General features: G+C 51.1%; 2 protein-coding genes across 2 annotated transcripts in view; one reads left to right on the top strand and one right to left on the bottom strand.

Moving 5' to 3' along the window:
- Window positions 1–354: 354 nt before the first annotated feature.
- On the bottom strand, window positions 355–5160 carry SPAG4 (sperm associated antigen 4). The gene is made up of 12 exons (XM_030830755.2): window positions 4715–5160; window positions 4113–4214; window positions 3704–3770; window positions 3458–3519; window positions 3163–3206; window positions 2804–2829; window positions 2593–2701; window positions 2252–2327; window positions 2009–2124; window positions 1507–1674; window positions 980–1069; window positions 355–892 (listed from the first exon to the last, which is right to left on the bottom strand). The coding sequence occupies exons 1-12, from the start codon at window positions 5022–5024 to the stop codon at window positions 743–745; spliced, it is 1320 nt and encodes a 439-aa protein (XP_030686615.2). The 5' UTR covers window positions 5025–5160; the 3' UTR covers window positions 355–742.
- Window positions 5161–7665: 2505 nt separating this feature from the next.
- LOC115839187 (fer-1-like protein 4) overlaps window positions 7666–23684 on the top strand; it is a 49569-nt gene continuing 33550 nt past the window's right edge. The window contains 15 exon segments of the mRNA XM_060285321.1: window positions 7666–7676; window positions 8574–8673; window positions 10050–10141; window positions 10641–10784; window positions 11320–11380; window positions 11498–11629; window positions 11915–12047; window positions 12050–12166; window positions 12384–12552; window positions 12669–12852; window positions 12939–13232; window positions 13387–13487; window positions 13867–13901; window positions 19468–19616; window positions 19691–19807. Coding sequence (XP_060141304.1) covers window positions 7666–7676; window positions 8574–8673; window positions 10050–10141; window positions 10641–10784; window positions 11320–11380; window positions 11498–11629; window positions 11915–12047; window positions 12050–12166; window positions 12384–12552; window positions 12669–12852; window positions 12939–13232; window positions 13387–13487; window positions 13867–13901; window positions 19468–19616; window positions 19691–19807 — 1839 coding nt within the window.

Below are 23684 nucleotides of genomic sequence, written 5' to 3'. Positions count from 1 at the left end.
CTGGGCAGAACTCATTAACCCTTTAATGTCCGTCTCCTCCCTCTTTTTCCCTCCCATTCTACTTTTGACCCTTAGAGTGAAGAGTTCTTGGATCAATGAATTCTCCCATTTTTCTGGAGCATCGTCTCTCCCCTATCAGGGTCCTTGAGGGCAGGGACTGGTAAATACTAGACCACCTGTACTGTGCCTAGCATAGTCGTGCACACAGGTCCCAGTAAAGACAACCTGAGTAAAGGCGACCAGGCCTGCATCAACTCTGACTCAGATGCTTCCTAGAGGTTCTCAAGTCTCCCTAGTTTTTACCTGAAGGGGTAGTTCCTCCTCCACCTGCACCTAGCAAGAGTTGGGGTGAGAATTGAGGTGCACAAGCATGGCTTCATGCTGACTGGCAGCTCTGCAAGAGGGTGGTAGGCTTGGGGTCCTGCTGTGTTTGAGCTCTTCGTTAGCTGTGTGACCTTGAGCAACTTTCCTGACCTGAGTGGCTTCCGCCTCTGTGGCTGTGAAGATTAGTTAGGGTAAGGCATATAACGTCCAGAGTACTGTCTTGTGCACATGGTAAACACTCCATAAACATCATCTACTGCTGCGCCCTCAAAGAGGGCGTTTTGGTAGACCCCCCAACCATGTTTATATACCAAAGGCAACTAGAGCGCCACACACCCCTCTTCCCGCAATAGCCCTCCCAGCACTGATCCAGCTTCTTTCAGCATAGACCTCCACTCTACTCCAACAATCAGCATGTTTAATGGGCCCCCCCTGTGGCACTGTCCCCTGCCCCCTTTGAGGTTTGAATGCCATGGGCTCGGACTCGATACAAGCATGTGAAATGGGGGTGGCCCCAGTTGCTTAGAATCTGGATCTTCACCTTGGGAAAGGCAGCTGGGGGGTCATTCTGGGGAGACAAATGGATCATGCCAAGGCCTGGTCTCCCAAGGACTGCCTTCCTCCCCAATATTCCTTCACTGTGAGACAAACATACCTCTAGGTGGAAAGTCTGAATCTCAGATTTCTCCACATCGAAGGTGAATTTCCCCAAGAAAACTTCAGTCTCATCATCAACCTGGAGGCCCTAGTAAGTGAAGAATGAGTGGAGGAACAGTGAGGCACAGGTGGAGGAGGGAGAGTAACTGTTTAGCACCAACTCTGTTCAGTATCTGTATGCATATTCTCATTTATTTTTTGGTGTTAGGATAGTATAGTGTGGAATGTGGGCTCAAAGAAATCAAGTTGCAAATTTTAGTTCGACCACTTGCACTTCATAGGTTGTTGTGTGGATGCAAGGATATATAATCCATGTAAAGTACTCTGCACAGAGTAAGCACTCAATAAACCATAACTAATATTTGAATATGGTTATAATTATAACCTGCAGCAGCCTTGAGAGGCAAGTGGTAGTATCTCCATTTTATGGATGAGCGAGCAAAGACTCAGTAGTCTCAGTTTTCATGACTGCCTTGTGCTCTCTAGGCAAAAATCCCCCACCTCCTTGGCCTCAGCCCCACTTACATAGACTGCGAAGTCACGCGGGGCGCTCTTGGCTCCCCGGGTGTGTGCCACGCTGGGCGGTGGATGCTGCAGAGTGATGTCGCTCAGCTGCACACGACCCGGCAACTGGATCACCACCTGGCCCTGGTCGCCCTCAAAAGCCCAGCAATTCCCAGGGAACACATCTGGCTGCAGGCGGGCAGACAGACACACAGCCCATCAGAACCACAGGACAGGTTGACCCCATCATGGGCCCCGCCCAGTCCTCCAACCCCAGCCCGGTGTCTGCCCAGGGCCCCAGTACCTAGTAGGGCCAGGTCTCTTCAGTATCACGTTGTTCTCGGCCTCACCCAGAGCCTCACCCCAAACAAGCCAGGCCCTGCCTCCAGGACTTCTGCCCAGCAGGGCTCCGCCTGGCGCCACGCCCTCAGTTCAGTCAGGTCCCACCCCAGGGGAGCTGCGGGGGTCCTTTTCCCAGAGTCCCGCCCCAGGTCCCGTTCAGGGATCTAGGTTCCAGGCCCACCTCCAGGATAACCGTGGGCGGTCGCGCATAGTTCCAGAAGCTGAAGCGATTCCAGAAGTAGGCAGTGTTCGCATCCTCGTAGTCGGGGGACGTCTTCTCTAGGTCGATGGAGGCTCCTGGAGCAGGGAGAAGCAACCACTCAGGGGCTCCTAGGCCTGACTGACAGCTGGGGCAGGGTCTGTTTGAGGTTGGTCTCCTGGAGCCGCTCATGTGCATAGTTCTGCCTGTGTCTCTGAGTCTTACCCACAGAGCTCAGCGCATAGTCGGGTTTCCGCACAAAGTCCTCACTCAGCCTCTGGAATACGAGTTTGGCCACTCTCTGAAAAGAGAGAGGGCGGGGCCTGGAGGGGCGGGGCTTGCGGGCAGCTTTTATAGTGGGGCAGAGTTCTCTGGGGATAGACTTTGTGGGCCCCGGGAGAAATTCCAAAGGCGGGGCTCTAGGCAGGGCCTTAAGGCTCAGGACTCAGGGAGCAGAGCTGCAAGGTGGGCCGGGACTGTGCAATGGGCAGAGCCACGGGGCCAGGCTCCTGGGGCCCGAGCTCCTGGACCTGGTTCTGAGAACAGGATGAGTCTGCGGGGCTCACCTCGCTGTTGGCTGCGCGAACACTGGACACCTCCTTGTGGAGTTTAACCAGCTCAGCCCGGAGCTGCTGCAGCTGCTGCTCCTGGGAGCGCACGCGCTCGTGGTATTCGCTGCAGACAGAAGGTTGGCACGGTGCAGTTGGCTCCCTGTCCCCCTGGACACTTCAGCACTTTTGAGGCCCCCAACTCCCCACCCCAGGTGCTCTCTCTCACCTTAGAGTCAGTATCTCCTTAGGTTCCTGTTGGAGGGAGGAGGGAGGGACAAAATACAGTGCTGCTGAGCTCCCACCCACCTCTGTTCCCACCTCAGTGTGGGAGGCCAGACTCAAAGGACCTTGCTTCTGAGGACTGCCAACCCCTGCCCCCCTGCCCTGCCCTTCCAGGACCTCTCAGAGACAGACCCTCAAGCACCTCTGGGCACAATCCTTCAGAAATCTCCTGTTTATATCCAGCCTTTCCTTAGGGTTACAGCTTCCAGCACTGCCCTGCTCCCAGCGGCCCAGGGGACTCCACACAACCTGCAGGTTCACAGCCTGCCAACCACCCACCCCGGGACAGTCTCCCCGACTCACATTCTCCAAAGGAGGGGCCAGGTACCGGAGTCCCCACCAGAGTGCTGGAGAAAGAGGGGGCTGGTCTCAGGGGAAGAGAAGGGAGAGGGTTTCCCTGGCATAAAGGGGACAGTGGGGAGAGAAGAGGCTTGAAGGGGCTGAGTCTGAGGGGGGGACTAGAAGGCTCTGAAGGGGACTGTGAGGAGCTGTGAGCCTCTGAAGAGACTGAGTGGGCTGAAGGGTACAGGAGAAAATGTACCACGTTTGCCTCCAAAGCAGCCAGGGCTAGGGCCTAGGGAATTCACCGCCCTCTCACCTGCCAGAAAGAGGCTCAGCAGTGACACAGCCGTGAGCAGGAAGCGGACGGAACAGACCTCCCTAAAGAACCGGAGGGAGGCTGAGGCCCCGATACCCTAGCGAACCCCACGGACCCCACCCCAGTGTCCTAGACCCAGCTCCTGTGAACACAGGTGTGAATCGGCTCAAGCCGCAGCCGGGTCTGGCCCTGCTCCCCACCCCCTCAAGGAGCAGCCCCTGGGGCTCCCCTTTCCCTCCCTCTGACCTGTACACACTGACCAGCACACCTCCTACCAGGGATAACAACACGCTCAGCACCTGGAAGAGTGGGCCTGAGGAGAAGAGAGGGGGCTCAGAGAAGGGACTAGGCTTAGGGAGGGGGAGAGGTGAGGGGCTCACAGAGTGTGGTGTTCGAGGTTCAGAAGGGGCTTAGGAAGGGGGCTCGGGGATAGGGACTCAGGAACAGCGGTGTGGGCTAGGAGAATTAGATGCGGGCGAGGAGAATGATTTGGATTCTCATTCTCAGGGAAGATGGATCGGGCTCAGAGAAAGAGCTGGAGAATCAGACACGGGCTGGGGGCTCAGAACTGAAACCAGGGCCCCAGAGGTGAGAAATGGAATTCGGAGAGGGGGGCCAGAGGGTCAGAGGGGATCTGGGCTGGCCTGGCCCGTACTCAGGAAGCTCTTGGACACTCGCGGGGGAGGTATCTCCTGCCTCGGATCCAGAGTCGAGAGGTCGAGCTGCTCCTCAGGGACACCGGGAGAGCCAGCCGGTTCTGCGGGAGCCCAAGGGGCTCCATTGAGGCCTTGCGCACCGCAGGCCCGCTGTTTCCCCGGCACCTGGCCGCAGGTTCCCCAGCCCAGAAGCAGAGCAGCCTCAGGGGCTTTGGTCCCAATGCAGCCCCATCCCGGGTCTCTCGCAGCACTCTGACACCCCCGCGCCCAGAAAGCTCAGTCTAGACGTGGTCCCACCTCCCAAACGGTGGCCCCGCCCCCAGCCTTAGGTCTTGATACGGCCCCATTTCCCTGGTAGCCAACTCAAGCTAACACCGAGGCCGCGCCTCCTCAGTGGTGCCCAATCACAGGACTTTCCCCGCCCCTCCCCAGGACAGTCCTCCACACCGAGGCCCCCCTTTGGGGCATCTTATCTAGTACCTCCTGTTTTCACCCTACAGGTCCCGCCCCTTAGGAGGCGCCCAGATAGTTTTATCCCGCTTCCGCGCCAAGCCCCACCCCTTAGGCCCCTTCTCTCCCCCGGTTTCGACCCCGCCCGCACCCGAAGCCCCGCCCCTCACGGTTGCCGCGCCAGAGGCGGTCGGCCCACTGTGGCTCCGAGGCGCCGGCTTCAGCCGAGAGCTTTCAGCCTTTGTGGTTCTTCCGGGCACTCCAGCGCTCATGGCGGGCTCACCGCAGCTAGAGCCCCGGCCTCTTCTGCCCTCGGGCTCCCCGGGCTCCGGCCCAGCTGACCGGTGCCCGCAGCTTTCCCCCGAGGTGATGCTCATAGAGCCGTTGCTGTTGTCGCTGTAGAAGTTGGGCGTGTGCTTGTGCGGGAACGCGGCAGAGCCCGGGCGGGGTCTTCGCTGCATCCTGACCCCGGGCTGCCCCCCTCACGGACGCCAGAATCACCGCCTGAGCCGCCAAGGCCCTCGGCCCTCCCTCAGCAGGTGCGCGCCGCCGGTACCCCAAGGACTCTGCGTGCAGCCAGCGTGCCCGGCGGCCTGACCCAACCCTCTCCCCTATATCTGGGCCTGGCTGCTGACTTCATAGAGGAGACCAGGGTCTCCGCCGAACGCTCTGGTGTGGAGTCACAGAGCTAGTCGTGACGTCACTGGGGAGCCTTGGCAGTCTCTCTTATTCTTTCCCAGGTTAAAGCAAGCAGTGACATCACAGCACTTCCCAGAACACCCCGTCCAAAACTGCACTCTGCGTAAAAGAATTTCTGTCCCCCTTCCTGCTTTGTTTTTCTCCTTAGCACTTATTACTGACATGCTATGTGTTTTCTTTTTCTTTCTCTTTCTTTCTTTCTTCCTTCCTTCCTTCCCTTCCTTCCTTCCTTCCTTCCTTTTCTTTCTTTCTTTCTTTCTTTCTTTCTTTCTTTCTTTCTTTCTTTCTTTCTTTCTTTCTTTCTTTCTTTCTTTCTTTCTTTCTTTCTTTCTTTCTTTCTTTCTTTCTTTCTTTCCTTTCTTCCTCTCTTTCCATAACCTGTTACTCCCAGTACAGCAGTAAACTTTATGAAGGCAGGGATTTTTGTTTTGTTCACTACTGTATCCTCCAGCGCCTAGATAGGCCTAGCATGTAGTAGGTGCTCAAATATCTGTGAATGAATAAATGTTAAGGAGCAAGGGATCACCCACAGCACTTCTCAATAAAGTCTTTTTAGTTTCTTAGTCTCTTTTGCTCTACAACCCTTCAGGCCCCTCCTCTCATCCTAGTCATTAGGCCAGAGAACTCTGACCTCAGGGATCTGTGGGTTCCTCTCCCAGACCCATATTCACCAGGGGTCTGTGGGGTGAGAATTCAGTACCCACCAATCTCCATACCCACACTCAGATCATCTGAGTCACCTAGAAGGGAATGAGGAATCACACATGATCACAGCCAAGCGACCATATGTTCCCAAACTCCTGCTGTGTAACAGGATAGTACCAGTGCAGCTTATAGAAATTCAGGTTCCCAGGCACACCTTGAGATATTACTTTAGCATTTCTAGAGTGGGCGCAGGAATTTTCATGTATTTTTTTTAAAGATTTATTTATTATTTATATATTTTATTTATTTTTGGATGTGTCAGGTCTCAGTTGTGGCATACAGGCTCTTCCTTGCGGTGCGCGGGCTCCCCTCTAGTTGTGGTACGAGGGTTTTCTCTTCTCTAGTTGAGGCTCGCGAGCTCAGTAGCTGTGGCATGTGGGCTTAATTGCCCGGAGGCATGTGGGATCTTAGTTCCCCGACCAGGCATCGAACCCACGTCCCCTGCATTGTAAGGTGGATTCTTTACCACTGGACCACCAGGGAAGTCCCAGAATGTGCATTTTTAAAAAAATTAATTATTTATTTTTGGCTGCGTTGGGTCTTTGTTGCTGCACGCGGGCTTTCTTTTTTCTAGTTGCAGCGAGCGGGGGCTACTCTTCATTGCGGTGCGCAGGCCTCTCATTGCGGTGGCTTCTCTCGTTGCGGAGCACGAGCTCTAGGCGCGCGGGCTTCATTAGTTGTGGCACGTGGGCTCAGTAGTTGTGGCTCACGGGCTCTAGAGCACAGGTTCAGTAGTTGTGGCGCACGGGCTTAGTTGCTCTGCGGCATGTGGGATCTTCCCAGACCAGGGCTCGAACCCACGTCCCCTGCATTGGCAGGCGGATTCTTAACCATTGTGCCACCAGGGAAGCCCAAAATGTGCATTTTTAACAACCACATGTGTGATCCTGATTAGGGACCATACTTTGAAAAGCAGTGCAGTTCATCCTGTGCATATTACACAGCTAGGCAAATAGGTCCAGAGAGCGGAAAGGATTTTCCTGAGACCAAAGATTAGAATTCCAAAATCCTGCCCTGGAGTTCAGTACTCACCAGTAAACCACCAGTAAACCCCAAGTGAAGGACCTCTAGCTTTTGGTTAAGAAGTGTTTTGAACACCTGCTATGTACAAGCTAGGGACACACATTCAGTCACTCATTAATTCAATAAATGTGTTGAGTGCCTCCATGCTAATGCTGGGAGCTAGGGGATTCATTTATTAATACATCCATTCGGGCCGTGTTTTGAGGGTTTGCAATGTGCCAGACCCTGAGCTGGGCATTGAGGACGGTGAAGTGAACAAGGAACAACATGAGGTCCCATGTCCTTGAGTCCTCACAGGCTAGCAGAGACCAGCCTGGGGTCTGGCCCTCTCCCCTTGCCTCCATCCCCACCCTGTCGCAGCTCCCACCCTACAAGGAGGCAGGAAGGAGGCTGAAGCTGGTGCAGGCAGGGAGGACTGAACTGACCACAGGGACCTTACCCCTATCTCTCTGTCTTCCCACTTCCTCCCTACCCGTGACCCCCAGGCCTGCTGATTTTGTGTTTGACTAAAGGGCAGGGATTGCTGAACCTGCTGGGTGAGTCCAGTGAGTCAGAGGCGATTCAGGTGGGTGGGCAGGTGGGCAGGAGGGCAAGCAGGCAGAGGCAGAGCCATTGGCCCTGGGACAATGGCTCTGACCGTGTGTGTGCGGTGACTGACAGGGCTGCCGGGCACCCATGACCTACGGGTGAGGCTCAGCTTTCGAGGTAAGGTTTGCAGGGGTGCTCTGAGAATTTTTGGAACTGGAGAGCTCCAGTTCCTCCATTCTCCAGGCCCCCCACCCCATCCCTAGGCATCTCTACAGCCTGTCCCCTTTCTCCCCAAGTCCAATGTCTCCAACTCTCTGCTTCCCTCCCTCCCTATCTTCTATGTCTCTTTAAGGGTGAGTCCAGGGGGATTAGACCCTGGGCCAAGAGTGAATGGAGGGATGATTTTTTTGTGTGCGTGGGGAGGAGCTGATAAATGACTAGATTCAATTCTGAGCAGGTTTTATCCAGAAAACAAGGAGAATTCACTGTGGTCAAGAAGCAGATATCGGTGAGGTCAGTGGGGTTGGATTCTGGATGGGGAGAAGCTGATCTGTGCCCCATATGAGTCCATCCTTGGTTTGGGAGGTTTATTCCTGGCTTTGGGAGGTATAGTCTCAGGAGGTGGGGTTGATTTCCGGCTAAAGAGGTTAGACTCAGTTTGGGCAAGTCAGAATCAAGACTGGGGGGGATTAGTTCTTGATTGGTAGTCAGCCCCAGATCAGCCCTAGTTTGGGAGGGTTGGTTCCAGGTTTAGGAGATCAGTCATAGAGTTAGCTCTCAGTTTTTAGGGTTGGCTGCTATTTCAGACTCTGGATTAGGGGTCAGTGTCAGCCCAGCATTGGATGTCACAAGGTTCCTCCAATTCCCAGCTGTTCCGTTGGCCACACTATGAGGCTCCACTGGCTGGGGAGTGACTGTCTGTACAGGTGGTCAACTGCAGCCATGTGTTCAGCCCCAGGTGAGCAGGCCTGGGGAGCCAAGGATGCAAGTAGGGGTAGAGGGTGGCTTGCGACCATCCTCCTGGGTCATTCTTCTGCTTCATGCCACACCCCCAGGTCTCTGGGGACGCTGGTGATATCCCTGCAGCAGCTACAGACTGCAGGGCATTTGGTGCTGCAGGAGGCCCTAGTGGATGAGAATCTGCGCGTGTCCCCAGTGAGTTCCGTCAGCCCCCAGCCTGCCACCCCCAAGCCTGAGAGTCCCTCTAGATAGAGGGTTCCGTTTCTCCGGGGGGAAAACCCAGACCCAGACAGGAGTGGTAACAAGGCCCCTGAGCCAGGGCGCCTTTCATTACAGCCCCCAGGCCAAGATTCGGGTTCAGCTCTGAGGGCCAGAGTTGTGTGGCAAGGGAAGATAAGGAGCTCCGTGCTGCTCCCTGACCCCGTACCAGGCGCAGCTCCTGTAGGGGACGAAGATGAACCCGGCTGGATTTTCCTGGTGTTTCATGGAGGGGCAGTACAGCCTGGTAGAAATGAACCTGGGTTCAAATCTCAAGTCCACCACTTCCCAGCTGAGAACTTGGACAAGTTATTCAGCTTCTCTAGGTTGTTTCCTCACTTACCTTATGTGGAGTTGTACAAAATGTCCAGCTTTTCATTCAGTCTGTTGTCATTCGCTGAGCTCTGAGTATAAGCCAAGTGCAGTGCTGAGCAATGACGATTGAGTGGTGAACAAAACCAGATAAGGACTTGCCCTCTTAGAGCTCCGTATCTGAAGAGAGAGGCAAACACTAAACAAATATTCACACAAATAAATGTAAAATTGACACCGATTGGTGTTACAAAAGAGCTGGTAGGGGGCTGGGAGAATGTATAACAGAGGGATGTGACCTATTTGGGGTTCAGAAAAGGTTCCCTGAGGAAGTAATCTTTGAGCTTGGAATTGAAGGATACGATAGGTGATAAATAAGTGGGAGGAGAGAATGTTGCAGGCGGAAGAACCAGCATATGCAAAAGCCCAGCGCCCTGAGAGAGCATAACCAGGGTGCAGGGCAGGAGCAGACCCCATAAGGGATGGGACTGGAAATGTTGGCAGGGGCCAGATCACGCAGAGCTGTGAAGGCCACACTAATGGATTTCCAAGAGCGATGAGAGAATTTTGGAATTGTGTTGGCCCCCTTAAAGAGGTTACTTGCATCAGGTAAGCTCTTGATAGCTTATGTTTTTTGTTTTTTTGTGTGTGTGGTACGTGGGCCTCTCCCGTTGCGGAGCACAGGCTCCAGACGCGCAGGCTCAGCGGCCATGGCTCACGGGCCCAGCTGCTTCGCGGCACGTGGGATCTTCCCGGACCGGGGCACGAACCCGTGTCCCCTGCATCGGCAGGCAAAGTCTCAACCACTGCGCCACCAGGGAAACCCTTGATAGCTTATGAGTACTCACTATTATTAATGATCATAGAGGAACCACAAGTCATCAGAGATGCAGGCCAGGAGGGTCTCTGTTTATAGGTGGAATAAAAGGCATTGTCTTTGGGCTTTTCTTAGCATCAGGGTAGTTTGAGGGGCCCAAGGCCTACTGTGTATCTGGTTTTAGGTCCAGGTGGAACTTGACCTGAAGTACCAGCCCCCAGAGGGTGAAACTGGAGCCTGGGCAGAAGAGGATTTTGGAGCACCCATTTGGGACAGGTAACCCTCCCACCCACCTAACCAAGGCCCAGGCAGGCCTTGGTAAGAGAGAAGTGGTACCCAATTCCACTGTGGATCTGCTGGATATGGTGACCCTTGGACCCGTGCTGCCCAGGTTGTAGCTCTGTAGTCAGGCATGGCCCTCTCCTGTCATTTCTCCTTCTCCCAGCTCAGAGCTGATCATTCCCAATGTGGGCTTCCAGGAGCTGGAGTGAGTATGTGGGGATGACCTGGGATTACAGGGTCAGTCTTGGGATTGGGAGCCAGTGATGTGGCTCCCACATCCCTGGGTCTGGGATCAGTACTGGACCAATTCCAGGGTGAGAACTCAGTCCTAGAATCAGGGGTCAATTCTGGAACTAGAGGTTTCCCAGGTTAGGGGTCAGACCAAGGGGCAGGGGTGGGTCCTAGAGTCAGGGAAGTCAGAGATGGGTGCCCAGAGATGGGTGGTAAGTCCAAGACATGTTCCTTGACGGCCTTTCCTGTGAGGCCTGGGGAGGCCCGGCTGGAGCAGTGGGCAGTGGCATTGGGCCGCAGGCTATGGCATTGGGCCGCAGGGCGATGAGGACAACAAGCTGGAGCTGGAGCTGGAGGACAAGCCTGATGTGGAGCTTTCTGGCGTCCCGTTCAGCCCCCTCAAGAGGTAACTTGTACCCACTGAGCACCTGCTCCCATAACCTAGCAGTGTGTCAACCTCACTCACTCATACATGCAGGCCTGTGCCTGTCCACCCTCACAAACACATGGTCTCAGGGTATGGGTGGGGGAGTGGATATCCTGGGGTCAAGGGTCATTCATTCCTAGGCATAGACACTGCTACATTCACACACAGTTACACTGGCTCACACATGGCCTCTGGAACCCATGAAAGTGATGAAATCCTGTTGAGGGCAAGGAATGTTGCCTCCTTTGTTCACTGCAGTGTTCCAGTGCCTAGAACAGTGTTGGTACATAGAAGGTGCTCATTCAATCTTTGTTGAATGAATGCATGGTTTTAGGGCTCCAGGAATGAGTCAAATTCTGAGTGTAGGACTGAGATGGAGGCAAGATAAGGCTAGAAGGACTCAGAATCTTCAGAGGGAGAGATCTTATCGCCAGCGCCAAGCAAGGGTGTGTGTGTGGACGGCGGGGTGGAGGGGAGGAAGTGAAGTGAGAGCTGACTGTAAGCCTCTCCGCAGCCGAGCTCGGGGCCTGGCCCGCGGGGATCCCTTCCAGGTATCCAGGGCCCAGGACTTCCAGGTACCGCTCCCCCTCCAGGCCTGAACCCTTGGGGAATACCACCCGCCCTCCACACCCGTTCTTCCCTCGTACCGAGGCAGACTTAGCTTCCTTTTCTCCTCCTTCCCCATCCTTTAGGTGGGGGTCACGGTACTCGAGGCCCGGAAGCTGGAGGGAGTCAACATTAATCCCTACGTGGCCGTGCGCGTTGGGGAGCAACGCCGAGTGACTGCCACGCAGCGCGGGACAAATTGCCCCTTCTTCAACTAAGTGGGTGCAACCAAGGAAGGGGGAGCCTGAGGGAATGGGCGGGACCCAGGATAAGAACTGTGTGGAGGGGGCGTAGCCTAGGTGGAAGCGAGCCTATTGGCGGGCCTGAAGCTAAGGGCTCTGCGGGAAAGGGTGCAAAGAGGTGTGGTCTCCGAGTTGCGGGCGGTGGTGGTGAGGAAGGGTGGGGAAGGAGAGCGTTCTCTTTGCCAGAGGCAGGGACCACCTGGCGTGAACCCTTCACGTATAACCTTCTGTCACTTCTCTCGCTTCCCCACTTCAACCTAGTACTTCTTGTTTGAATTTCATGAGACCCGGCTTCACCTCCAGGACTTGCTGCTGGAGATCACGGTGAGGCGGGTAGGGGTGAGAGATTTCCGTCAGAGAAGGGGAGATGCCGAAGCTCCAGGACTAACGCCATCTTTCCCCAGGCTTTCCATTCGTAGACCCTCCCTTTTATGGCCACCCGGATAGGCACCTTCAGAATGGACCTGGGCATTACTTCGACCAGCCAGGTACTGAACCCTCCCCTCACTGAGACTCCTCTGCACGGCCAAGGGAAGCTGAACCTCTGGGCCCTGAGCCCAGTGTACTAACTTGTGAGACAGCAATCTCTTCCGACGTCTGACCTCCACGCACTGCCGCTCCTCCTTCCTGAGCTGGACTTGAACCCCGGCCGTTGTCCAGCACTCGGATCGCAGCCCCACGACCACCCTGCGCATCCCACCGGTCTCCCCTGACCCCTGGTCTGCTCCTCCGTCCCCATATGGCCACTTCTATCAGAAATGGGCTTCTCTGCACGACTCCCGGGATACACGCGCCGGGACCAAAGGTTTCGTCAAGGTCACTTTGTCCGTGAGGGCGCGCGGGGCCTTGGCTCCTCCGCTGCCATCCCCGGGCCCTGGCCACAGTTCGGACATCGAGAAGTGAGCTGGGGTGAGATGGGGGGGGGAGACTAGGACGGGGCGTGGCCTCTGGGATGCGGAGACGGGGAGGGGCCGAGCCTCGGGCTTCTGGGACCCTCAGCGCCCGACTCCCTTAGGAACCTGCTGCTGCCGCGTCGGGTGGCAGCGGAGAGGCCGTGGGCGCGGCTGCGAGTGCGTGTGTACCGCGCCGAGGGGCTTCCGGCGCTGCGCCCCGGCCTGCTGGGCAGCCTGGCCCGCGCCCTGCACGACCAGCGCGTCCTCATGGACCCCTATGTGCGGGTGTCTTTCCTGGGGCAGCAGGTAAGTCCCTCCCGTCCTCACTCGGCGGAGGCCTAGGCCCTGATCGGCGCTGACCCCTCTCCGCCTGTCTTCGCCGCCGCGCTCAGGGCGAGACGTCGTTGCGCGGCGAGGCGACGGCGCCCGAGTGGAACGAGCAGCTGAGCTTCGTGGAGCTCTTGCAGCCGCTGATGCGCCGCCTTCGTCTGCAGCTACGGGACGACGCGCCCCTGGTCGATGTGGCCCTCGCCACGCACTTGCTGGACCTGAGGCAGATCTCGCATCCGGGCGGGGCGGGTGAGCGCATCTGGCCGACGCGTGCAGCCTCTGCCTGGGCCCTCTCTGCCCTGGGTCCCGCCCCCGACTGCAAACCCCATCCTCGCGACCTAGCTCCGCTTAGAAAGGTGCGGAGCCAGCAGAGGGCTTGAAAAACTGAACAGAGAACAAGTTGGAGTCAAACGGTGGGGCCAAGAGGTGCAGTTGTGAGTGGGCGGGGCCTCGGGATGAGGGTGTGGTGTAAAAGAGGTCGGAGTCTGACCTTCTCACCTGGTGCCGCAGGACCGGGGGCTGCAGGAGGTTGAGAGTCTGCAGCGCAGCCCCAGTTCCGGGACCTGCACACGGCTGAAGCAGGCACTGGAAGAGCTGGTGGCTGGGAGCAGGTGAGCTGAGAGCCTCCCGCTCCTTGCTGCCAACTCCAGGGTGAGGGAAACTCATGATGGCTGTCTGGACCCAAGGGCTCTGGAAACTGCGTTTGCTCAGCACTGTACAGAAGAATGAGGAGGTGATTGTTGAGGGAACTTGATAGAAATTATTGGGGGTTAGCCCACTCCCCTCCAATAAACTCCCTTTGCCGAGCTCCTATAGGCTTATGCATTTCCCCCTCTCCTCAGATTCCCCTGCTCTGTTCCTCCACACTCCTTCCAGCTAATGGCTTCCTTTCCTACTTCATAGAGAAAATAGAAGCCTCACCTTCCTCCATCCAGTCTACTGCCTTGCCAGCTTCTGCAACCATCTGCTCTCCTTCTTTTCCTGCTACAGCAGAGGAGGTGACCTCCTCCCAAAGCCACAGCTGTGATCCTGATTTCATCTCCTCTCACCTACTGGAAGAATTAGCTCTGCAATTGTCCACTTTCTCTCCTGCAGCATCAACTGGTCCCTAGTTACCAGGTCATTACTGTAACAACATATATTTGTTCTAGTCACTTCCATCTTTGACCTTCACTGCCCTGGATTCCATAACCTGCTCCAGGTACTTCAGTGTTTTTCTGATCCTCTTCTCAAAAGGGTTGTTTATCCATTTACTCACTAATATTTATAAGACTGACTATGCCAGACAGTGTTTTAGGTAGGCACAAGAATAACAGTGAATAAGCATTCTTGTCCACAAAGATTTCTGGAACTTACATTCTTGTGGGGGTGGAGGCTGAATGGAGACACAGATAATAAACATGTAAACAACAAGGCAGAAATATAAGAAGTATGATAAGGATAGTGTTAGGGAGAAAATAAAGCAAGGAAGTATTTCAGAGAGACATTGCAATTTTAGAAAAGGTGGCAAGGGGAGGCCATGGTGATGTTGACATTAAGAAGATGAAGGAGCAAGCCATGTCTGTAAGGATGTTCCAGGCAGCAAGGACAGCATGTGCAAAGGCCCTGAGGTGAAGCATGCCTGGTGTGTTTGAGGAAGAGCAAGGGACCAGTGTGAGTGCAGCAGAGTGAACAGAGTAGCTGAGGCTGGAGGGTGTGGGGGGAAAGGAGGATGATAGTGGGGAGAGGCATGTGGGAGTCACATAGGCCATTGTAGCGGCCTTGGCTTCTTCTTTGAGTGAAATGAGGAGCCACTGAAGGTTTTGAAAAGAGAAGGGATATGCTCTAATTTATCCTTAAAAAGGATCAGTGTGGGAGGGATGATATGAGAGGAAGCAGAGAGAGTACTATAGAGGGCATTGTAATAATTCGGGTGACCAATAATGATGAAATGAATCTAGGGTGGTTGCAGTGGATACAGGGTGACGGGAATGAATTCAAGAGCAGTAGAGACTTTGGAAGTGACACCTCAGGACTGGCTAATGAATAGGCTTAGGGGAGGAGGAAAATGTGCAGAGGAGAGTCATGAATGACTCCCAAGATTTTGACTCGCACAGCTATGTAGATGGTGTTATTTACTGAGCTATGGAAAACAAGAGAAGGAGAAGTTCTGATGGGAGTGGAGGGGATATCAGAAGCCCCTTTTTGGACATGTTAACTTTTTTTTTTTTTAATTTATTTTTATTTTTGGCTGCCTTGGGTCTTTGTTGCTGCGCGCGGGCTTTTCTCTAGTCGCAGCAAGCGGAGGCTACTCTTTATTGCGGTTCCTGGGCTTCTCATTGGGTGGCTTCTCTTGCTGCAGAGCACGGGGTCTAGGCACGCGGGCTTCAGTAGTTGTGGCACTCAGGCTCAGTAGTTGTGGCTCACGGACTCTAGAGCACAGGCTCCGTAGTTGTGGTGCATGGGCTTAGTTCTTCTGCGGCATGTGGGATCTGCCCGGACCAGGGCTCGAACCCATGTCCCCTGCACTGACAGGCGGATTCTTAACCACTGAGCCACCAGGGAAGTCCCTGGACATGTTAACTTTGAGATATATGCCTGTTAGACTTCTAAATGGATATGTCTGCCAGGCTGTTAGCTATAGGAGTTGAGCTCTGGGGAGAGTTCAGGGCTAGAAATGTAAAATTGCGGGGTGTTAATATGTAGATGGGATTGGATAGGATCACCTAGGGAACGAAAAAAAAAAAAAAAAAAGGAAAAATCTGGACTTCCTTCCTTGGTGGTCCAGTGGTTAAGATTCTGCACTTCCAAGGCAGGGGGCCTGGATTCGATCCCTGGTCCACATGCTGCTCGGCGAGGCCAAAAAAACCCCAAACAAGCAAACAAATCTAAGGACCTGGCAAGCTCCAGCATTTAGAGGAAGGGTCAAGGAGGAGGACTCAGCCAAGGACTTGGTTGTTGGTCACTTTTCTGTCCTCATCTTACTCAACCTTTCAGTATCAGTGGACACAGTTGACCCCACCCTCCTTCTTGAAAGACTCTGGTGTTGATTTCCATACCCTTGGTTTTCCTTCAGCTTCCCTGGCCATTCCTTCTCATCTCTTTTGCTCGCTCTCTATCTTCTTTACCTCTGAATGTTCCAAATGTTCATATGGGTATGTCTTAGGGCTTCATTGTAAGCCTCTCTTCTCTGTCTACATTCTCTATGTCTCCAAAAGAGCAACAAACTTTAATCCAATTTAATTCCTTGCTTGATTGTCTATAAGGTGCAATTAAACTCTTTCCATTTTCACTTTACTGAAATTATTTTATTACTAAAATTATTCTGTGTCAGGGAACTTTCAACGAAAGATCTGTTCAAATGATATTTCATCTTTTTTAAAAAACAGCATTATTATTTATTAAAAATTTTTTTTTCTCTTTTGGCTGCATGGCATGCGGGATCTTAGTTCCCCAACCAGGGATTGAACCCGTGCCCCCTGCAGTGGAAGCACAGAGTCTTAACCGCTGGAAGTCCCTGTATTTCACTTCTTATAGCTTTATCCAGTGTGATCTGTGTGTGTGTGGGTGTGTGGGGGTGCTATTATTTCTACTGGATCTAATTTCCCTGAATCCAATTTTGTGGATCTAAATCTTGTCAAGAAGATTTTTTTTCTTCTGTCAATTTTTTTGTTTTTTTTTTTTTGCAGTACGCGGGCCTCTCACTGTTGCAGCCTCTCCCTTTGCGGAGCACAGGCCCCGGACGCGCAGGCTCAGCGGCCATGGCTCACGGGCCCAGCCGCTCCGCGGCATGTGGGATCTTCCCGGACCCGGGCACGAACCCATGTCCCCTGCATCGGCAGGCGGACTCTCAACCACTGCGCCACCAGGAAAGCCCCTCTTCTGTCAATTTTTAATCAATAGCAAATGTTAATAAGTGCAGTTTTTATTTATTATTTATTTATTTATATATCTGGCTGAGGTGGGTCTTAGTTGTGGCATGCAGGATCTTTGTTGCCGCGTGTGAGATCTTTGTTGTGGCATGCAGGATTTTTTTTTTTTTTTTTTTTTAGTTGTGGCATGTGGGATCTTTAGTTGCGGCATGAGGGATCTAGTTCCCTGACCAGGGATCAAACCCGGGCCCTCTGTATTGGGAGCACAGAGTCTTAACCACTGGACTACCAGGGAAGTCCCAATAAGTGCAGGTTTTTTTTTTAATTGAGGTATAATTGACATTTAAATAGGTGCAGTTTTGACTCTTGTCAGTTTTATTTTGTGTTATTTTATGTCAGATTATTTCTGCCAATAGAAGTCTTGGAGCAAAGAGCATTAGTAAGTTAAAAAGATAAGCTCTGGGAGCAGTATTAGGTGAAAAATCCTTGGAGTCACTTATTTTATATATTTTTGAAAATTTCCATAATAAAAAGTTAAGACATCATTAGGGGTCAAAAAGGGACCAAAATATCATGTTTCAAAAATCATTTTACTTTACCTGACAAATATTTTTTGAGCATCTATTAGGTGCCAGGCCCTGAGGTTACAGTGGTAATCAAAATGAAGTCCCCACCATGCCTTACTTTCTTTTTTTTAATGTATTTTTTAAAATAAATTTATTTATTTTTATTTTTGGCTGCATTGGGTCTTCGTTACTGTGCGCAGGCTTTCTCTAGTTGCGATGAGTGGGGGCTACTCTTTGTTGCGGTGTGCAGGCTTATTGTGGAGCATGGTCTCTAGGCTCATGGGCTCAGTGGTTGTGGCTCATGGGCTCTAGAGTGCATGCTCAGTAGTTGTAGCACATGGACTTAGTTGCTCTGCGGCATGTGGGATCTTCCCAGACTGGGACTCGAACCCGTGTCGCCTGCATTGGCAGGCAGATTCTTAACCACTGTGTCACCAGGGAAGCCCCATGCCTTACATTCTATTTGGAGAGATGGATAAAGAAAGTAGAGCCTATGAGGGTGGAGAAAGTAGCAGGGACTGTTTAGAGGGGATGACCTGGGAAGGTCTGTGAAGAGATAACATTTGAGCAAAGACCTGAATGAAGAAGGGGAGAGTGAGCCATGGAAAGATCTAGGGGCCTGACATTCCAGCAGAGGGAGCAGCTAATACAAAGGTGCTGAGGTAGTAACGGGCTTGGCGTATTCAGGGAGCAGCAAAAAGGCCAGTGTGACTGTAGGGCTGTGTGTGAGGGGAGAGTAATATTTGGTGAAGACAGGGAGATAAAGAGAAACAGAGCATGTAGGGCCTTCTAGGTCATTTAAAGAATTTTATTTGGGGGGTTCCCTGGGGTTCCCTGGTGGCACAGTGGTTAAGAATCCGCTTGCCAATGCAGGGGACACGTGTTCAAGCCCTAGTCTGGGAAGATCCCACATGCCACGGGGCAACTAAGCCCATGCACCACAACTACTGAGCCTGCGCTCTAGAGCCCCCGAGCCACAACTACTGAGCCCATGTGCCGCTGCTACTGAAACCTGTGCGCCTAGAGCCCATACTCCGCAACAAGAGAAGCCACCGCAATGAGAAGCCCGCGCACCGCAATGAAGAGTATCCCCTCTCCCCGCAACTAAAGAAAGCCCGCGTGCAGCAATGAAGACCCAACGCAGCCAAAAATAAAATAAATAAATTTTTTAAAAAAAGGAATTTTATTTTATTTTTTGCGGTACACGGGCCTCTCACTGTTGTGGCCTCTCCCGTTGCGGAGCACAGGCTCCAGACGCGCAGGCTCAGCGGCCATGGCTCACGGGCCCAGCCGCTCCGTGGCATGTGGGATCTTCCCAGACCGGGGCACGAACCCGTGTCCCCTGCATCGGCAGGCGGACTCTCAACCACTGCGCCACCAGGGAAGCCCGGAATTTTATTTTTAACTCTGAGATGAGAAACTTCTGGAGAGGAGTGCAATGGTCTGGAAAGCATTGAAAAGCTCATTCTGGATGCTATATTGAGAATATTCCATAGGAGAGAGGGTAAGAGTGGACGTGGTAAGAACAGCTAGGAGGGTGTTGCAATAATCCTGTTGAGAAGTGATGGTGGCTTGGACTAGGGTGGTCCTGGAAAAGGGGGAAAGTGGTCAGATTTTGAATATATTTTGAAAGTAGAGCCTAAATGATATGCTGATGGGATCGATGTGGAATGTGAGTGAAAGAAAGAGCAGTGAAGGATGACTTGGAAGTTTTGAAGTGAAGCAGGGTTCGCTTTCAAGGTGGGGGCCTGGGGCAGTCATTGGAACTCATGCACTTGGTTTGAGCATGTAATGTTTGAACTATCTTTGGTCAGTGTTGGAACTGTCAAGTACAGCCCATGTGAGCCTTTAACATGCATTTGAATCCTCCAGGTATAAAAATGCAGATTTCTGATGCAGCAGGTCTGGGGTGGGGCTGAGATTCTACGTTTCTAAGTAGGTAATACCAATGCTGTTGGGCCTGGGCCACACTTTGAGTAGCCAGGGCAGTAAATAGTTAAATGCTAGTACATTCTGGGTCTCCACAGTGAGGCTGGCCTTGATAAGTTGGGGAGTGGTTCAAATAAAGAATCCATCCTTGGCTGAGGAAGGATGCCTCCTTGAGAACAAGACTGAGAGGAGCCGTGACGGAGGCTGGGCATGGGAGGCCTGCTCTGAGGGAGGTGGCCCCTAAGGGTCAGTGTTCTCTCCTTTGATTCCCACCTGCCACACCCGCTACTGCTCTTGCAGACAGTTCTGCCACGGTGCTGAGCACAGGACAATGACTCGGCCCAACGCACTGGATCTAGGCAGATGCCAAGGGAAACAGCTGGCGTTTAGCCTGGTACAGTCTGGGGAAGGGGGGTCAGGAGCACCCAGCAGGGACCCTCCACTCATGTTCTCTTCCTGCCCTTTCAGAACCTGTTGGCAAAGCAAGGACTGTGGCTCCTTCGGGGCCTGAGACAGGGCAACGTGCAAGAGAAGGTGGCACTGGCCAAGAAGCTCCTGGTGAAACTGTGCTTCCTGGCCCAGGAGGTAATGCCTCACCCACCCATTTCCCCACCCTGAATACCCTTTCTTCGAAGCCTACCGGAGGTCTTTGGGCAGGGGTGACCTGACATTTGTCCTGTGGATGGATACCAGGCCATGGGACCTGTTGCTCTGAGCATAGGACTAAGCTCCATTTGGAGTAGCTAAGGGTGATGATGTACATTGTAGGGCCCAGCAGGGATACAGGGAACATGCAAGATCTCTTTGGAAGAAGGTCTGAGAGTACATTTCCTTGGCATGACTTTCCTGGTTTGAAGCTCTGAACACAACACACGGGAAGGGTAAAGGAAGTTCACATTTATAGAAAGCTTCCTTGGCTAAGCATCTGCATGTATTACCTAGCGTGACTCAACAGCCTTGGGAAGATGTTACCCCATTTGACAGGTGCAGAAACTGAGGCTTAGAGAGGGAAAGTGACTGATCCACGATGTCATAGCCGGTTAAGTGTCAGAGCTAGAATTCAAAGCCAGTTCTGCCCCACTCTGAAGCTCAGTCATTCCCAAAGGCACAGAAAGTTTGGATCGCTGGGGCCAGTATGTCCTCAGGGTCAAACAGTGAGGAGTTTGGATATTGGTCTCAGATCTCGAAGGGCACGTTGGAGTTTGGCAAATATGAAAGAATGGACAGCATGTGCAAAGGCGCAGCTGGAAGGCAGAGTATTGGAAGGAGATACAGAATAGAGACCTTATTAAAGTGAATTTTAGTGCAAAATTATTATTTTTTTAATTTTTAGAAAAATTAATTAATTAATTAATTTTTGGCTGCATTGGGTCTTCGTTGCGGTGTGTGGGCTTCTTACTGTGGTGGCTTCTCTTGTTGCGGAGCATGGGCTCTAGGCGCGCGGGCTCAGTAGCTGTGGCTCATGGGTCCAGAGGGCAGGCTCAGTAGTTGTGGCACATGGGTTTAGTTGCTCCACAGCATGTGGAATCTTCCCAGACCAAGGCTCAAACCCGTGTCCCCTGCATTGGCAGGTGGATTCTTAACCACTTCTCCACCAGGGAGGTCCCAAAATTACTTTATTTATTTGGAATGAAAACCTGTTGTCAGCTGACATTTAAAAACATTTTCTGATTTAAATATGCCTCCTGAAATAATATAGGTTAGTTTCACTATTTTTCAAACTTTGTATAATACTGTTTATATTATTTTGCTTTCTTTAAAACTTAATATTATGTTTATTGTATGTAGCTGTAATTTGCCCATTTTCATTGCTGTATAATATCCCACTGTATGACTATACTATAATTCACTTATCCATCCCACTACTGATGGATATGTGTGTTGATTCCAAGGCATGGTGATTAGAAACAATGTTTCCAAGACTATTTTTATACATGTCCTGGATGTAAGTGGAAGAGTCTCTAGGGCAGTGATTCTCAAACTTTTTTGGTCTCAGGACTCCTTTACAGCCTTAGAGTAATTACTGGGAACCCAAATGAGCTTTTGTTTATATAGATGTATCTACTGATATTCCCTATTATATAAACTAAAACTGAAAAAATTTAAAACCATAGAAATAAAAAATTCTTTATTAATTCATTTAAAATAACAATAGTAAACCTATTACATGTTTTTTTGTATATTTATATAGGGAAACATAAATATATTTTTAGAAAAATAAGTATAGGGGCTTCCCTGGTGGCGCAGTGGTTGAGAGTCCGCCTGCCGATGCAGGGGACACAGGTTTGTGCCCCGGTCCGGGAAGATCCCACATGCCACGGAGCGGCTAGGCCCGTGAGCCGTGGCTGCTGAGCCTGCGCGTCCGGAGCCTGTGCTCCGCAACAGGAGAGGCCACAACAGTGAGAGGCCTGCGTACCGCAAAAAAAAAAAAAAAAAAAGAAAAGAAAAATAAGTAAATTCTCCAAAACAAAAAATGTAGTGAGAACAACGATATTGCTTTACATTTTTTGCAAATATCTGGCAAAGAATTTTTATACTCTGTTATATTAAAATCCATTGGTCTGTCTTGCACTTTGAATGGATCTATTATCCTTGAATGACTTTGAATCATCATACATAGGTCATTTGGAAATTTGCTTCCCTGAATTATGCATACTTTCCAAATGTTCATGCATTTCATTATACAGTATTAAGAAATCACATTCGTTAATATCATCACAAATCTCACTAGAAAAATCTTTAAGTGTTGGGAAGCTGTCAAGCTTACAATGGCTGATACAAGAGATACCGTTTTTCCAAAATTGTAATTTTCCATTTTGTTTTGTTCTTAATCTTGGAGGAAAAGCTTTCATTCTTTCACTATTAAGTATGATGTTGGCTGTGGGTTTTTCATAAATGCCCTTTATCAGGTTGAGGACGTTAACTTCTGTTCTTAGTTTTCTGAGTATGTATTTTTTTTTATCATGAAAGGATGTTGAATTTTGTCAGATGCCTTTTCTGCATTAGTTGAGATACTCATTTGTGTTTTTTCCCTTTGTTCTATTATTGTGGTAAATTACATTGATTGATTTTCTTAGGTTGAACCTCTCTAGCATTCCTGAGATAAATCCCACTTGGTCATGGTATATAATCCTTTTTATATGCTGTTGCATTCAGTTTGCCAATATTTTGTTCAGAACTTATTCCTAAGGGATATATCTATATTCATAAAGGATACTATTCTGTAATTTTCTTTTCTTATGGTGTCTTTGTGTGTTTTTCATATCAGGGTAACGCTGGCCTCACAGAATGAAATAGGAAGTGTTCCTTCCTTTTCTGTTTTTGGGAAGAGCTTGAGAAGTATTGGTGTTAATTCTTCTTTAAATGTTTGGTAGAATTCACCAGTGAAGCCATTTGGTCCTGAGCTTTTCTTTGTTGGGAGGTTTTTGATTACTAATTCAATCTCTTGTTTTGTCTGTTGAGATTTCTATTTCTCCTTGAGTGAGTTTAGATAAATTTTATGTTTCTAGGAATGTTCTCACGTTCATTTCTTTTTTAAAAAAATTAATTTATTTATTTTTGGCCGTGTTGGGTCTTCGTTGCTGTGCGCGGGCTTTCTTTTTTTTTTTTTTTTTTTTTTTTACATAAATGCCTTTATTCTACTTCTGGTCCTCGTGGCAACTTTTTCCATCTGAAAGCTGCTCCCTGCACTTCTCGAAGCAGGAACATGAAAATGGATCAGAAGTTTCCAAACTTTTCATCATCAACCCAGTTCTAGAGGCTGGAAGTCTGGGGTCAAGGTGCCAGCGTGGTTGGGCTCTGGTGAGAGCTCTCTTCTTGGCTTGCATATGGTTGCTTTCTTGTTGTGTCCTCACATAGCAGAGAAAGAGAAAGAAAAGAAAGCGAAAGAGGAAGAGGAGTAAGAGAGAAAAAGAGAGAGAGAGAGAGAGAGTGGGCTTTCTTTTTAGTTGCTGCGAGCGAGGCTACTCTTCGTTGCGGTGCACAGGCTTCTCATTGTGGTGGCTTCTCTTGTTGCTGAGCATGGGGTCTAGGTGTGCGGGTTTCAGTAGCTGTGGCATGTGGGCTCAGTAGTTGTGGCTCGTGGGCTCTAGAGCACAGGCTCAGTAGTTGTGGCACACGGGCTTAGTTGCTCTGCGGCATGTGGGATCTCCCCGGACCAGGGCTCAAACCCGTGTATCCTGCAATGGCAGGCAGATTCTTAACCACTGCGCCACCAGGGAAGCCCCTCATGTTCATTTCTGATTTTAGGTATTTATATCTTGTCTCTTTTATTCTTTGTCAGTCTAGCTAAAGGCTCATCAATTTTGTTGATTTTTCCAAAGAACCAACTTCTGGTTTCATTGATTCTTTTGTTTTTCTATTCTCCAGTTTATTTTTCTCCACTCTAATCTTTATTTACTTCCTTCTGCTAGCTTTGGGTTGAGTTTTCTCTTCTTTTTCTAATTCCTCAGGGCATATAGTT

Source organism: Globicephala melas, chromosome 15 (assembly GCF_963455315.2).
Source record: "Globicephala melas chromosome 15, mGloMel1.2, whole genome shotgun sequence".
Taxonomy (NCBI): domain Eukaryota; kingdom Metazoa; phylum Chordata; class Mammalia; order Artiodactyla; family Delphinidae; genus Globicephala; species Globicephala melas.
The sequence above is the reverse complement of the archived record's forward strand: the minus strand, read 5'-3'. Positions and strand labels throughout refer to the sequence as shown.